General features: G+C 48.8%; 1 protein-coding gene across 5 annotated transcripts in view; it reads right to left on the reverse strand.

Annotated features, from left to right (window-relative positions):
• Positions 1-14,833, reverse strand: part of LOC134983951 (zinc finger protein 189-like) — a 207,351-nt gene that overhangs the window by 169,260 nt on the left and 23,258 nt on the right. For 4 of the 5 annotated variants that reach the window (XM_063949576.1, XM_063949579.1, XM_063949578.1 and 1 more), the window contains exons 10-11: positions 14,573-14,684; positions 2,644-3,946 (exon numbers count right to left, since the gene is read on the reverse strand). In XM_063949576.1, coding sequence (XP_063805646.1) covers positions 2,949-3,946; positions 14,573-14,684 — 1,110 coding nt within the window. In that variant the 3' untranslated portion in view covers positions 2,644-2,948. Of the gene's footprint in view, positions 1-2,643; positions 3,947-14,572; positions 14,685-14,833 lie in introns of those variants that run through there. The other variant, XM_063949580.1, reaches the window with a different exon arrangement.

The following is a 14,833-nucleotide window of genomic DNA, read 5'->3' on the forward strand; positions in this document are numbered from 1 at the left end:
GTACTTGGCAAAAGAAGAAAACGAACACACGGGCCACCGGACTGAAAGGGGTCCCATGCTGACACATGAGACCCCTTTCCACGAATGAGACCTGTCAGTGACAGCTGTCACACAAAGGTCTCTAAAGCCAATCAGGAAGCGCAACTTCGTTGCGCTCACCTGATTGGCTGTGCGCTGTCTGAACTCAGACAGCGCATCGCACAGCCCCGTCCATTTTATTCAATGGTGGGAACTTAGCGGCTAGCGGTGAGGTCACCCGCCGGTCAGCGGCTGACCGCGGGTAACCCCACCGCTAGCCGCTAAGTTCCCACCATTGAAACTAATGGAGCGGCTTTGCGATGCGCTGTCACAGCACAGACAGCGCACAGCCAATCAGGTGAGCGCCACGGAAGTAGCGCTTCCTGATTGGCTGAAGGGACTTCAGTGACAGGAGTCACGTGATGTCCCGGCATTCGGGAGAAAGGGGTCTGATGTGAAAGCATGGGACCCCTTTTAGTCCGGTATGGAGCGGGTGTTCGGTTTGTTTTTTTTAACAAGTACGTGGATTTATATCTGGACGTGGATGTACCTCTGGACGCTGGAAGGTGAGTATAATTTTTTCACAGGTACCCTCGGATCGTCTGAGACCGTGGCAGTCGGCGTGTCAACATAGGTAAGTATGTGTGTGTCGGTAGTGTGTAATAAAGTTTTACTATCAAGGTGTCTGTGTACTGTTTTTATTTGGGTATTTTTTTTCCAGTAACACTACAGGTACCAGCGGGCCCGTTTTTCTCCCGCATGCTGGTACTTGTGGTTCTCCAAGTACCAGCTTGCGGGGGAGGCTTGCTGGGACTTGTAGTACTACTGGAAAAAACAATATCTTTTTATTATCACAAAAGGCTATCAGCCCCCCCATCCGCAGCCCATTGGATGGGGGGGGACAGCCTCGGGCTTCACCCCTGGCCCTTGGGTGGCTGGGGGGGGGACACCTTGATTGTAGGGGTCCCCACTCCCCCAGGGTACCCCGGCCAGGGGTGACTAGTTGGATATTTAATGCCACGGCCGCAGGGCACGGCATAAAAGTGACCCCCGGCTGTGGCATTATCTGTCCAGCTAGTGGAGCCCGATGCTGGTGTGAAAAATACGGGGGACCCCTGCTCGTTTTGTCCCCCGTATTTTTGGCACCAGCACCAGGCGCAGAGCCCGGTGCTGGTTTTAAAAATACGGGGGATCCCCTGTCAATTTTTCCCCCGCATTTTTAGAACCAGGACCAGCTCGAAGAGCCCGAGGCTGGTTATGCTTTGGAGGGGGGACCCCACGCCATTTTTTTTTCCGGGGTTTTCCCGTTTTTTCCCGTTTTTTAAAATCGCGGCAAAATCCGCCAAATCGGCCGATTTTCGCCCGCGGGTCTGTCGAATCCGTTTTGCATTGAATATGGTGAATTCCAGCAGCCACCTGCCGGAATTCACCTGTCGAATTGTGTCGAATTTAAAAACGGCGATAATTTGCCGCGATTCGCCGTGAATTGCATATACCCCATAATGTGCATAACACACATAAAAATTACACATAAAAAAAAAAAAAAATCACATAAAAATACATCTCTCTGACATGTGGAAAAAAACAAAACAGTCCAGAGGTTCTCAAACGTGGTCCTCAAGGCACACCCCAAAAGTCCAGGTTTTAGGTATGTCCATGGCTCAGCACAGATGGTTAAATCAAAATTGACTGAGACGCTAATTAAGTCACACGTGGCCAAACATGGATATACTTTAAACCTGGACCGTTGGGGTACCTTGAGGACCACGTTTGAGAACCTCTAGAGTAGTATATAAAACTAAAACTACCATTTGTTAGGTTCCTAAGATACTCACCTAAGCAATTCTAAGGGGTTTCGAAGTTCTCTAAATATAGAATTTTTTGCAAGTGCATTGAGTCACATATATAACATTTTTGAGTGACGTATCATTAATTACTATCTTATCTATTTTTTATTTTAACCCTTTATACATGTTTTCGCAGGCTAAACAGCTCCCACATCTGTGAAAACCTTGGTTTGTTATCATTGTGGTGTTTGGATGCTGTTTCTAGTGTCCTAGAGACTAATTTAGATCATAAGTTTGGCTACCGATTTCCACAGCTGCAGGTTTTATTGCCCCATTCACAGCCACTGTCTGTGGCTACTGTGGCTTCCGGGCTGGACGGGACATCTCACAATGGTTGCAACATCTTGCACATGCCCAGTGCGCTGGGTGGGAGGTAATCCACAGTGCATAGCGTGGCGTTTCAACAGAGGAGGGGGCCCGTGTGCACCTCCGGGTGGGCCCCCACCTCTGTATGGCGCTGCACACTCCGGCATTGTGTCGGAGTCTACTGCACATGTGCAGGTCTCCGGAAACATGGCGCCCGCCATGACCGGAGACCAATTTGGCTATCGTGCATGCGCGGCGTCCATTTTAGTGGTGATTACCGCCGCGATCGCAGCGCCCGACGCTGGACTTCGGCAAGGTAAGTATTAAAATGGGTGCAATGTGTGTGGTGTGGCCCCCCCCCTGGACCCACACACCGCACACATTGCACCCATGCAAGGTTGGCGCTTAATACCTTACAGATGTATTCACTCCACCTTTATATTTTACATAGAGATGGAGGGCATATGAATGCTAATTTCAACAAGTTTATTCACCTGTAAAACAGGAGATATATCACATAAAACAAATTACAACACAAGGGGCGGGATGTAATGGCGGCCGTGCGGGATGCATGCCAAACTCTGAAGTTTTTTAAAGGGGCAATCCCTTACAAGGAATGGTTTTAGAGTAAAAAGTCTTTGATGGTGAGGCAGTGCCAAATAACTATATGATCCTTGAGCACTTTCTCCATTATTTGTGTAAGGGTACGTGGGGTTTCCGATGTTCTGCAAGAGTTGCTTTATTGGAAAAGCAATTCCCACCTTCCAATCACAGTAACTAATCTGCGTGGGTCTGGCCGTGTTTAAGGAGATGTGATTTCTGCGCAAAAGATTTGCCGCAGACAGAGCACGAAAAGGCTTTGACACGGTCGTGAATTTTCTGGTGCTTCACCGCCGTGGATTTCTGGGAAAAACATTTCCCGCAGTCAGAACAGGAAAAGGGCTTCTCGCCGGTGTGAACGCGCTCATGGTCAATCAGATTGGACTTGTTGGAAAAGCGTTTCTCGCACTGTGAGCAGGAAAACGGCTTCTCACCAGTATGGATTCTCTGGTGATTAATGAGGGTGATCTTCTGCATGAAGCTCTTCCCACACTCTGTACAGGAGAACCGTTTCTCCCCCGTGTGGGTTCTCTGGTGCTTGCGCAGCCCCGACTTCTGCAAAAAACATTTGTCACACTCAGAACAGGGAAAAGGCTTCTCGCCTGTGTGCGTCCTCACGTGAATCATGAGATAGGACTTGTGCGCAAAGCACTTGCTGCAGATGGAGCACACAAACGGCCTCTCGGAGCTGTGGACAACCTGGTGATTAACAAGAATGGACTTCTGCGAAAAACACTTCCCACACTCGGGGCACGAAAATGGCTTCTCACCCGTGTGTGTCCTCTGGTGTTCAACGAGGTAGGATTTATGTGTAAACGATTTCCTGCACTTGGTACATGAAAATGGCTTCTCGCCCTTGTGTGTCCTCTGGTGTTCAACGAGGTAGGATTTATGTGTAAACGATTTCCTGCACTTGGTACATGAAAATGGCTCATCACCCGTGTGGGTCCTCTGATGCTGAAGGAGGCAGATTTTTCGGGCAAAGCTTTTATCACAGTCAGGGCAGGGAAACGTTTTACCACTTGGCTGAGCCGTACTGGGGCTTACCGTATCGGAGCGGTCGGGAGAAGGGTGACGTACTGGATTTGTATTTGGTGTAAGAGGGTTTTCTCCTGGAGAGTCTTGTGTCATCTCTTTACGGTTCCTAGAAGTGTTCCCGTTGAAGCATCCATCGACTGCAAATAAAATAAATGTATTAGTATTACTGTTTGTAGTACAGGAGAACGGTTTACCGTACTGCATAGAAGAATGCGGATGCTTTATTATTCAGCCTTTGAACTGGTGATCTAGCTTTCAGAAATGATTAATGTCTTCCTTAGACAAACAGCACTCTTCCACAGTGACCAACTAGCACACCTTGCTGGCCAAACTCCGTGGCACGAGGGCAAAGCCGCCCATTGGTGCAGACATACAGCAGTGCCTTAAGGTACCTGGGGCATCCCGTCGCAGCCATTGCTGGAACATGAGAAAAGTTAATTGACATAGGGGGTAATTCAGACCTGCTGCGAACACATAGTCGCCGCCTACAGGGGGGAGTGTATTTTAGCTGTGCAAGTGTGTGAACGCATGTGCTGCCGAGCTGTACAAACCGATTTTGTGTAGTCTCTGCGCAGCCCAGAACTTACTCAGCCGCTGCGATCACTTCAGCCTGTTCAGGATCAGAATTGACGTCAGACGCCCGCCCTGCAAACGCTTGGACACGCCTGCGTTTTTCCAACCACTCCCACAAAACGGTCAGTTGTCACCCACAAACGCCTTCTTCCTGTCAATCTCCTTGCGTTCGCCCGTGCAAATGGATTCATCGCACAAACCCATCGCTGAGCGCCAATCCTCTTCGTACCCATGCGACGCACCTGCGCATTGCGGTGCATACGCAGTTCAGACTTGATCGCAGGCTGTATGAAAACACAGCCTAGTGATCAGGTCTGAATTACCCCCATTGGCCAGCAGATGTCATCATACAACTCGCTTTTATAGAGTTGACTTTCTCCATCCAACTGGACGCCCAGATTTGATAATTCTCAGCAGTGGCTACAGGTACCCACCGGTTACGTGAAAGATAATCCGGTCATATGAATACCACATAGCTTCATACAGTAATCATTTGGCAAATGGGGGTACTGGTGTTTTTATACCATAAGGCACAGGCTACTGGATATACTGGTCACTAGGACTGTAAACTGGATTATACCTGTTGTCAGGGTCACCTGACGTTTGGCCCTGGCTTCTAGTTTCGGAGACACTTGTCACGGTGTGACAAAAGAATAAGCGATCTGCAATAGCCCTGCATAACTGAATATCACTATAAATTAGTTAACGTTAAGCATATTCATTTATCATCATTACTGTCCTTGAGCTGTGGGGCACCAGAACGCTCTTCTCCGTTGGACAGTTGGGAAAAGCACAAATACAGGAAACAGGGACTAAGGGGTCTGTTTACTAAGCCCTCAGTGGAGATAAAGTGGACGGAGATAAAGTACCAGCCAATCAGCTTCTAACTGTCATTTTTAAAACACAGCCTGTAACATGGCAGTTAGGAGCTGATTGGCTGGTACTATATCATCAGAGCTTGCAATCTATGGGAAAGCGGCACCGCTGAGATACGAGGAGTGAGTGGAGGATGGGTCATAGCGAGTGTGTACCGGTGCAAACGGTATAGGTGGACGCTGGGCAGACTCTAGTAGAAAGGTCAGCTTTCCAAAAACATTTAAAGATTTAAAGACCAGGAAGAGTTCCTAGTACACAGGGCACTAGAAAATTGGCAAAGCAGGGTAAACCGGGCAGAAGGAAATGGGCACAGCATGGTATACAAGTCACAAAACAATGGACACTGCATGGTACACAAGGCACTAGGAAATGGGTACTTCATGGTACACAGGGCACTAGGAAATGGGTACTGCAGGGTACAAAGAAATGGGCACTGCATGGTACATGGGGCACAAAGCAATGGGCTCTATGATGGCTACGACTTAAACTTCACGTAAGTATAATTCCCATTATGATACTGCCCTTTACCTGTGACAAATGGAAGAAAGAAAGAAAAAGAAAGAAAGAAAGAAAGAAAGAAAGAAAGAAAGAAAAGAAAAGAAAAGAAAAGAAAAGAAAAGAAAGAAAGAAAGAAAGAAAGAAAGAAAGAAAGAAAGAAAGAAAGAAAGAAAGAAAGAAAGAAAGAAAGAAAGAAAGAAAGAGAACAGAACCTGACGGGTCATATACAGTCCATAGTACTTAGCTGCAGCAATTACGTGACTGTGAAGTGATGACAGGCTGCGCTTTGGGATGACTAGGGCAACTAGGAGGAGCTGCAGGATGTGAGCTACACAGAAGCTGCATCAAGCACTAGTAATACTCTCAGGCCGGAGCGTCTTACCTGACCAAGTAATCTGCTTGTGGACAGACCCGTGACACATCTGCAGACAGACAATGGGGGTCATTCTGACCCGATCGCACGCGCAGTTTTTCGCAGCGGTGCGATCGGGTCAGAAATGCGTGTGCGCCGGCGCATGGCCTCACGTCGCTGCACTACGATCGCCTCTGCCTGATTGACAGGCAGAGGTGGTCGATGGGCGCGAGGGGCAAAACGGTGGTGTTTGGTTCGCCGTTTCGTGGGCGCGGTCCGGCCAACGCAGGCGTGGCTGGCCCGTGCGGGGAGTGGCCCACAGTGGCTGCGTGATGTCACACACAGCCACTGCGGGCTGAGGAGCGAAGAGTAGGTCCCGGCCAACACGCTAAAGCTGCGCTGGTCGGGAGCTACTCTTGAAATGCAAAGGCATCGCCGCTGTGCGATGCCTTTGCACTTCTGCGGGGGGTAGGCAGCACTGACATGCGGGGCGGAATAGCCCTGTGTTGGGCGTCCCCCCGCATGTCCGAGTTCATGATCGTAGCTGTGCTAAATTTAGCACAGCTATGATCAACTCGGAATGACCCCCCATTGAACTAAGTAATAATAATGTATTGTGTTCTGTGGTGCTGACTGCGTATGATTAATAGGATTTTAATTACCTACCGGTATATCCTTTTCTCGTAGTCCACAGAGGATGCTGGGTTCCATTTAGTACCATGGGATATAGACGGGTCCTTTGGGAACCACTGGCACTTTAAGAGTTTAATAGTGTGGGCTGGCTCCTCCCTCCTACCAGACTCAGTCTAGAAGCTGTGCCCGAGGAGACGGACATACTTCAAGAGAAGGAAATTACAGAGATAGTGGTGAGATTCACACCAGCTCTCACACATAGCACAAGGAAAGCCAAGCTAACCAACTTGAAACCATTCAGCAAACAGCTGAACAACAGTACTTAACAAAGTAACAATGCAGGAAACCGAAGCGCTGGGCGGGTGCCCAGCATCCTCTACGGACTACGAGAAAAGGATTTAACGGTAGGTAATTAAAATCCTAATTTCTCTTACGTCCTAGAGCAGTGATTTTCAACCTTTTTTTAGTCACGGCACACCGAACAATATTTTAAAATTCCCAGGGCACACCATCAGTTCCCCACAGAAAAAAAACAAAAAACACACTTTGGCCCTCACAGTAAAGAAAAATCCACACATACATTGGCCTACACAGTTGCTCCCCACATAAATCATGTTGCTCACACATAAATCAATCACATTTCTCCCCACATAAATCGTATTGCTCCCCACATTAATTATTCACATTGTTCCCCCCATAAATCCATATAAATCCTTATTCTCCCCACATAAATCTTATTGTTCCCCACAGGAGAAATAAAATAACAAATATTAGCCCCTACCGGTCAGCTGTCCTCCTCCCTGTCCCTCGGTTGCGGGCGTTCATAGTGGAGTGCTGCAAATACTGAGCAGGGGGCGGTTGGGCAGGTGTGGATGTGGGTTGGCAAGGAAAGCTGTGTATGCAGGCGGGAACTGGAAGATGTGTAAGCAGGCAAGTGGGCTGGCTGGGTGGTAGACGCAGCAGCAGTGACCTATGATATCACACCGCCGCGTCTTCAAGTCATAGGTCACGGCCGGAGCATGACTGATCCTCTAAAAAGAGCCCGGGCCAACAGTTCACTCTGAAGGTGCAGGACACTGCTCTGGGTCCGCGGCACACCTTGCAACTGGTCGCGGCACACTAGTGTGCCACGGCACACTAGTGTGCCACGGCACACTGGTTGGAAAAGCCTGTCCTAGAGGATGCTGGGGTTCCATTTAGTACCATGGGGATGTACCAAAGCTCCCAGTACGGGAGGGAGAGCGCGGAGGCTCCTGCAGAACAGATTGACCAAACTTTAGGTTCTCAGATGCCAAGGTATCGAACTTGTAGAACCTAGCAAATGTGTTCGACCCTGACCAAGTAGCTGCCCGGCAATGCCGAGACACCCCGGGCAGCTGCCTGGGAAGAACCCACCTTACGTGTAGAGTGGGCCTTAACAGAATACGGACACGGCAGGCCAGCCATAGAATAAGCATACTGGATAGTAAACCTGATCCAGCGAGAAATCGTCTGCTTAAAAGCAGGATACCCAACCTTGTTGGGAGCATACAGGACAAACAGAGAATATGATTTCCTGTGACAAGAAGTTCTCTTCACGTAAATATTTAAAGCCCTCACAACATCCAAGGACTTTGAGGTAATTGAGGAGTCAGTAGCCACTGGCACCACAATAGGTTGGTTGATATGAAAAGCTAACACAACCTTTGAAAGAAATTGCTGACGCGTTCTGAGCTCAGCCCTATCTTCATCGAAAATCAAGTAGGGGCTTATGTAGGACAAGGCCCCCAATTCTGACACACGCCTAGCAGATGTCAATGCCGACAGTGTGACAGTCTTCCAAGTAAGAAACTGGACTTCCACCTCCTGTAAAGCCTCGAACCAATCTGATTGCAGGAACTGCAGCACCACATTAAGATCCCACAGCACCGTAGGCGACACGAACGGTGGTTGGATGTGCAGAACCCCTTTAAAGAAAGTCTGAACCTCAGGGAGACCAGCCAATTGTTTCTGGAAGAAAATGGACAAGGCCAAAAATCTGGACCTTTATGGAGCCCAAGCGTAGGCCCACATCCACACCTGCTTGCAGAAAGAGGAGAAACCATCCCAGTTGAAACTCCACCGTAGGAAACTTCTTGGATTCACACCAAGACACATACTTTTTCTAAATCCGATGGTAATGTTTAGACGTTATAGGCTAGGAAGGGAGTATCAGGGTAGGAATGACTTTTTTCGGAATGCCCTTCCAAGCTAAAATCAGGCGTTCAACCTCCATGCCGTCAAACGTAGCCGCGGTAAGTCTTGATAAGCAAACGGCCCCTGTTGTAGAAGGTCCTCGCGAAGAGGAAGAGGCCTGGGATCCTCCAGCAATAAATCCAGAAGATCCGCGTACCAAGTCCTTCTTGGCCAGTTCGGAGCAATGAGTATCGAATGAACCCTTGTTCTTTTTATTAGTTTGAGAACCCTTGGGATGAGCGGAAGTGGAGGGAACACATACATTGACTGAAACACCCACGGAGTCACCAGGGCGTCCACTGCCACTGCTTGTGGGTCTATCGACCTGGAACAGTACCTCCGAAGCTTCCTGTTGAGGCGGGAGGCCATCATGTCGATTTGGGGCACACCCCAATGACTTGTTATCTCTTCGAAACCTCTTGGTGGAGGCCCCATTCCCCTGGGTGGAGATCGTGTATGCTGAGGAAGTCCGCTTCACAGTTGTCCACTCCCGGAATGAAGATTGCTGACAGCGCCACCACGTGTTTTTCAGCCCAGAGGAGGATTCTTGTTACCTCTGACATGGCGGCTCTGCTCTTCGTTCCGCCCTGTCGGTTTATGTAGGACACAGTCATTACATTGCCCGACCGAACCTGAATGGCTTGATCTCGCAGAAGATGTGCTGCTTGTAGAAGGCCGTTGTACACGCCCCTTAGTTCCAGAATGTTTATCGGAAGGATGGATTCTAGACTTGACCACTTTCCTTGAAAGTTTTCCTCTTGTGTGACTGCTCCCCAACCTCTAAGGCTTGCATCCGTGGTTAGAAGAATCCAATTCTGAATCCCGAACCTTCGGCCCTCAAGAAGGTGAGGTATTTGCAGCCACCAGAGGAGAGAAATTCTGGCTTTCGGCGACAAGCGTATCCACTGGTGCATGTGAAGATGCGATTCCGACCACTTGTCCTGGAGATCCAGTTGGAAGGATCGTGCATGAAATCTTCCGTACTGTAGAGCCTTGTAGGAGGCTACTATCTTCCCCAGAAGGCGAATGCACTGATGAACCGATACCCAGGCTGGCTTCAGGACATCCCGGACCATTGATTGGATCACCAACGTTTTCTCCACTTGTAGAAACACCCTCTGCACTTCCGTGTCGAGTATCATTCCCAGGAAGGGTAGTCTCCTTGTCGGCTCCAAATGTGACTTTGGAAGGTTCCAGTTCCACCCATGATCCTGGAGTAGTCGAGTGGAGAGATCAATGCTCTGTAACAGCTTCTCCCTGGAAGACTCCTTTATCAGTAGATCGTCCTCATATGGAATAATGTTCACTCCCTGCTTGCGGAGGAGTAGCATCAGCTCTGCCATGACCTTGGGGAACACCCTCGGTGCTGTGGGAAGGCCAAACGGCAGTGCCTGGAACTGATAATGACAGTCTAGTAGTGCAAATCTTAGATAAGCCTGGTGAGGCGGCCAGATCGGAACGTGGAGGTACGCATCCTTGATATCCAGGGATACCAGAAATTCCCCCTCCTCCAAACCCGAGATCACCGCTTTCAGAGACTCCATTTTGAATTTTAATTCCCTCAAGTAGGGATTCAAGGATTTTAGGCTCAAAATCGGCCTCACTGAACCATCCGGTTTCGGGACCACAAACAGGTTTTAGTATTAACCCTTTGTCAGTAGATGAGGTGGAACTGGAACAATGACATTTGTCTGTACCAATTTTTGAATGGATTCCTGGAGGATAGCACTGTCTGTCAGCAAAGCTGGTAAGCCTGATTTGAAGAATCTTTGAGGTGGGAGTTCTTGAAACTCCAGTTTGTATCCCTGGACAATATCTGTTACCCAGGGGTCTAGGCATGATGACGCCCAGAGGTGACTGAAATCTTTTAGTCTCGCTCCCACCTGCCTGATCTCCAGGCTGGGAGGTCCACCGTCATGCAGAAGATTTTGAGGGAGCAGAACCTAGTTTCTGTTCCTGAGATCCTGTTAGTGCAGGTTTTCTGGAGGGGGGGTTTGGATTTTTTACATTTCGCGGTCCGAAAGGACTGCAGTGTAGACGTAGGATAAGATTTCCTCAGCCGGCGGTGTTGCTGAGGGAAGAAAGGCTGACTTACCCGCAGTTGCCGCGGAAATCCACGCATCCAATGCTTCCCCAAATAGAGCCTGACCTGTTAAGGGTAGGTTCTCCACACTTTTCTTGGATTCTGTATCCGCAGACCATTGGCGCAGCCAGAGTCCTCTCTGCGCTGAGACAGCCATGGAAGAAGCTCTTGCATTAAGGTTGCCAAGGTCCTTCATGGCCTCCAACATGAATCCTGCAGAGTCCTCTATGTGACGCAAAAATAATTCAATGTCACTTCTATCTAGAGAATCAAAGTCCTCTATCACTGTGCCTGCCCATTTTACTATGGCTTTAGAAATCCACGTACAAGCAATAGTGGGCCGTAAGGCCACCCCTGTAGCAGTGTAAATTGATTTGACAGTAGTCTCAATTTTGCGGTCAGCTCTTTTAAAGCGGTTGAACCAGTAACAGGTAAAACTATCTTTTTTGACAATCGAGACACAGAAACATCTACTATAGGGGGATTTTCCCACTTTTTCCTGTCCTCCTCAGGGAAGGGAAAAGCTACAAGAACCCTTTTGGGGATCTGGAATTTTTTTCTCCGGGTTTTCACAGGATTTATCAAACAAGGAGTTCCGCTCCTTAGAAGCGGGGAATGTAAGGGAGGGTTTTTTAGTATCAGTAAAGTAAGCCTCCTCAACCTGCCCAGATACCTTCTCAGTAATGTGCAAAATGTCCCTAATGGCCTCAATCATGAGTTGCACCCCCTTAGCAAGGGATGCATCACCCCCCCGCCCGCAAATCTCCATCACCGTCCCATGTATCAGAGTCGGTATCCGTGTCGACATGATCTGGGCAAGAGCCCGCTTTTTAGGGTGTGCAGGAGAGACAGATGTGGCTGGAGCTGAATATTTCATAACCTCCATAGACTGTTGCAAAACCTGTGTAACGGTTTCAGTATGGGACACCCTAGATGACATCTGGGATATCATATCCCTTATAGAATTCACCCAAGGGGGTTCTACCAGAGAAGGTACATGGCAATCCTGAGCGCAAGGGATAGATTCTTCCGGAGAAGATACACACAGGATACAGAATCCCTAGACATGGTAATGTGAGATATACAGTCTCACACACACACAAACAGGAAAATGTCAGACAGTTTCCCCCAGAGTACCTTCAGAGAAGCACAGAGTATAAGGAGCCAGTCACACAGCGCCCCTGTAGGCAGACTATTATGATAAACTGCTGGCGCTGACCGAGTAACCTTAATAGGATAAACAGTTAATAATATACACTCCCCCCCTGTCTATAACACCCTGGTACCGCAGAGGATAGCTGGAGTTATCTGGAGGGCAGCGCTCCCCGTCAGCATTCTGTGAAGCTGTGATCTGTAGGGAGAAAATGGCGCTGGCGAGTGCTGGATCCGCTCTGAGGGGAAGCCCCGCCCCCATGCAATGCCGCGTCTTCCCGCACTTATTTTATTATACTGGCCTGAGGTCGTTTTCAGCTAGCCATAGGATCAGTCCCTGGATAGCTTCCGTGACCAGTCTAGGGTATAGGCTCTAGCTCAGGACGCCCCTCACAGCGCCATAAACAGCATGCCGCTGAGCCCTCCAGAGCGCAGCCTTGTCAGAGCTGTGCTCCCACCCTTGTGCCGCCTTCTCGCCGGGGACCCGCTTACCAGGACTCCGGTGTCAAATTCACCACTCTTCTTTCTTCTGGCTCTATTAGGGGGTGGCAGCCGTGCTGCGGGAGTGAGCGGTCGCCAAGTGCGCTTGCGATCAGCACCCTCAGGAGCTCAGTGTCCTGTCAGCGGAGATAGGGGCCATTAACCTCAAGGGTTGGAACCTACTCTTCCCCCCCCCCACCCCCCTAAGTCCCACGAAGCAGGGAGGCTGTTGCCAGCAGCCTGCCTGTAAAATAACAAACTAAGAAAACGCCTAGGATCTCCCCTAGCTGTGACCGGCTCCTCCGGGCACATTTTCTAAATTGAGTCTAGTAGGAGGGGCATAGAGGGAGGAGCCAGCCCACACTATTAAACTCTTAAAGTGCCAGTGGTTCCCAAAGGACCTGTCTATACCTCATGGTACTAAATGGAACCCCAACATCCTCTAGGACGTAAGAGGAAAAAAAAGGTCTCATGTGTGTCTAAGATTCTACTAGGAATAAGTCCAAATATAAATACAGGTTGTGTATTCCTTATCCAAAATTCAAAATCCAAAATTTGTGAGTCCCCTACTGAGATAATAACTGTATTTAGTAAAAACAGACGCAATAGAAAATAACAAGCCCCTCTCCCATATGATTAAGATGCAACAATGAGATACACCAGAGAGTGTGGGGCGGAGACTGATCAGATCTCTGGGCTGGTAACACACAGTAATATGATGTGAGGGGGAGAGCAGGAGTATAATAGGGGCTGATGGATACTGATGTATGAGATACACCAGGGAGTGTGGGGAAGGAGACTGGTCAGATCTCTGGGCTTGTAACACACAGTGACATGATGTGAGGGGGGAGAGCAGGAGTATAATAGGTGCTGATGGCTCCTGATGTATGAGATACACCAGAGTGTGTGGGGAGGAGACTGGTCAGATCTCTGGGCTGGTAACACACAGTGACATGATGTGAGGGGGAGAACAGGAGTATAATAGGGGCTGATGGCTCCTGATGTATGAGATACACCAGAGAGTGTGGGGAGGAGACTGGTCAGATCTCTGGGCTGGTAACACACAGTGACATGATGTGAGGGGGAGAGCAGGAGCATAATAAGGGCTGATGGCTCCTGATGTATGAGATACACCAGAGAGTGTGGGGAGGAGACTGGTCAGATCTCTGGGCTGGTAACACACAGTGACATGATGTGAGGGGGAGAGCAGGATTATAATAGGGGCTGATGGCTGCTGATGTATGAGATACACCAGAGAATCTGGGGAGGAGACTGGTCAGATCTCTGGGCTGGTAACACACAGTGACATGATGTGAGGGGGAGAACAGGAGTATAATAGGGGCTGATGGCTCCTGACTCCCCCACTGAGCAGATACTTTCCCTCATTAGTCCATAGTGACAGAGGAGAGATAAGAAACTGTAATAGTGACAGGAGAATATCTGACTCTGGGCCTAATTCATGCGTTAGCAAGTACAATTCCCTAAGCTACAGAATGGCTAATGTTAGCAAGTGAAGCTGCCATCCAGAAATGAAACGAGTCGCCCACCGGAGCAATCACAAACACATTCGCAGCCTAGAACGAGGAACATCGTCTGCTAGGGCTACGGCTACGCAGACTGGAGACATCATTATCAACGCAGTCACCATGTTTTTGTATGTAGGATTTGCAGCCGATGGCACATACACGCCCCGATAACTGCCATGACAGGCCTGCAATTTTGCTACCACTCCCTGTTAGCACCCCCAAACGGTCACTTCCGGTCAATCACTTGCAATGAATTCCTCATTGCGAGCAGGATTATATCGGAAACTTCACATATGCGCACTGTCTAGTCTGCAGATAATCGGCCATTGCCTGCACAGGTGATCCCTCTGTTCTGTACTTAGTGATTATTACTCACCTGTGCTGATGATATCTGTAGGGATTTCCTCCTCCTTACACTGGTGATAATCCATCACATACATCTCCTCTCCCTGTGTATCTTCTACATTAAAGTCATTCGGGTCATCATCCTTAAAACCATAACATAAAGAATTTTTTTTTAATCACATTAGTTCACATTAAACAGATATAAGTGAATAAGATTCTCTACAGATCATATACAGGTCGAGTATCCCATATCCAAATATTCCGAAATACGGAATATTCCGAAATACGGATA

This window comes from Pseudophryne corroboree, assembly GCF_028390025.1.
Source record: "Pseudophryne corroboree isolate aPseCor3 chromosome 3 unlocalized genomic scaffold, aPseCor3.hap2 SUPER_3_unloc_3, whole genome shotgun sequence".
Taxonomy (NCBI): Eukaryota; Metazoa; Chordata; class Amphibia; order Anura; family Myobatrachidae; genus Pseudophryne; species Pseudophryne corroboree.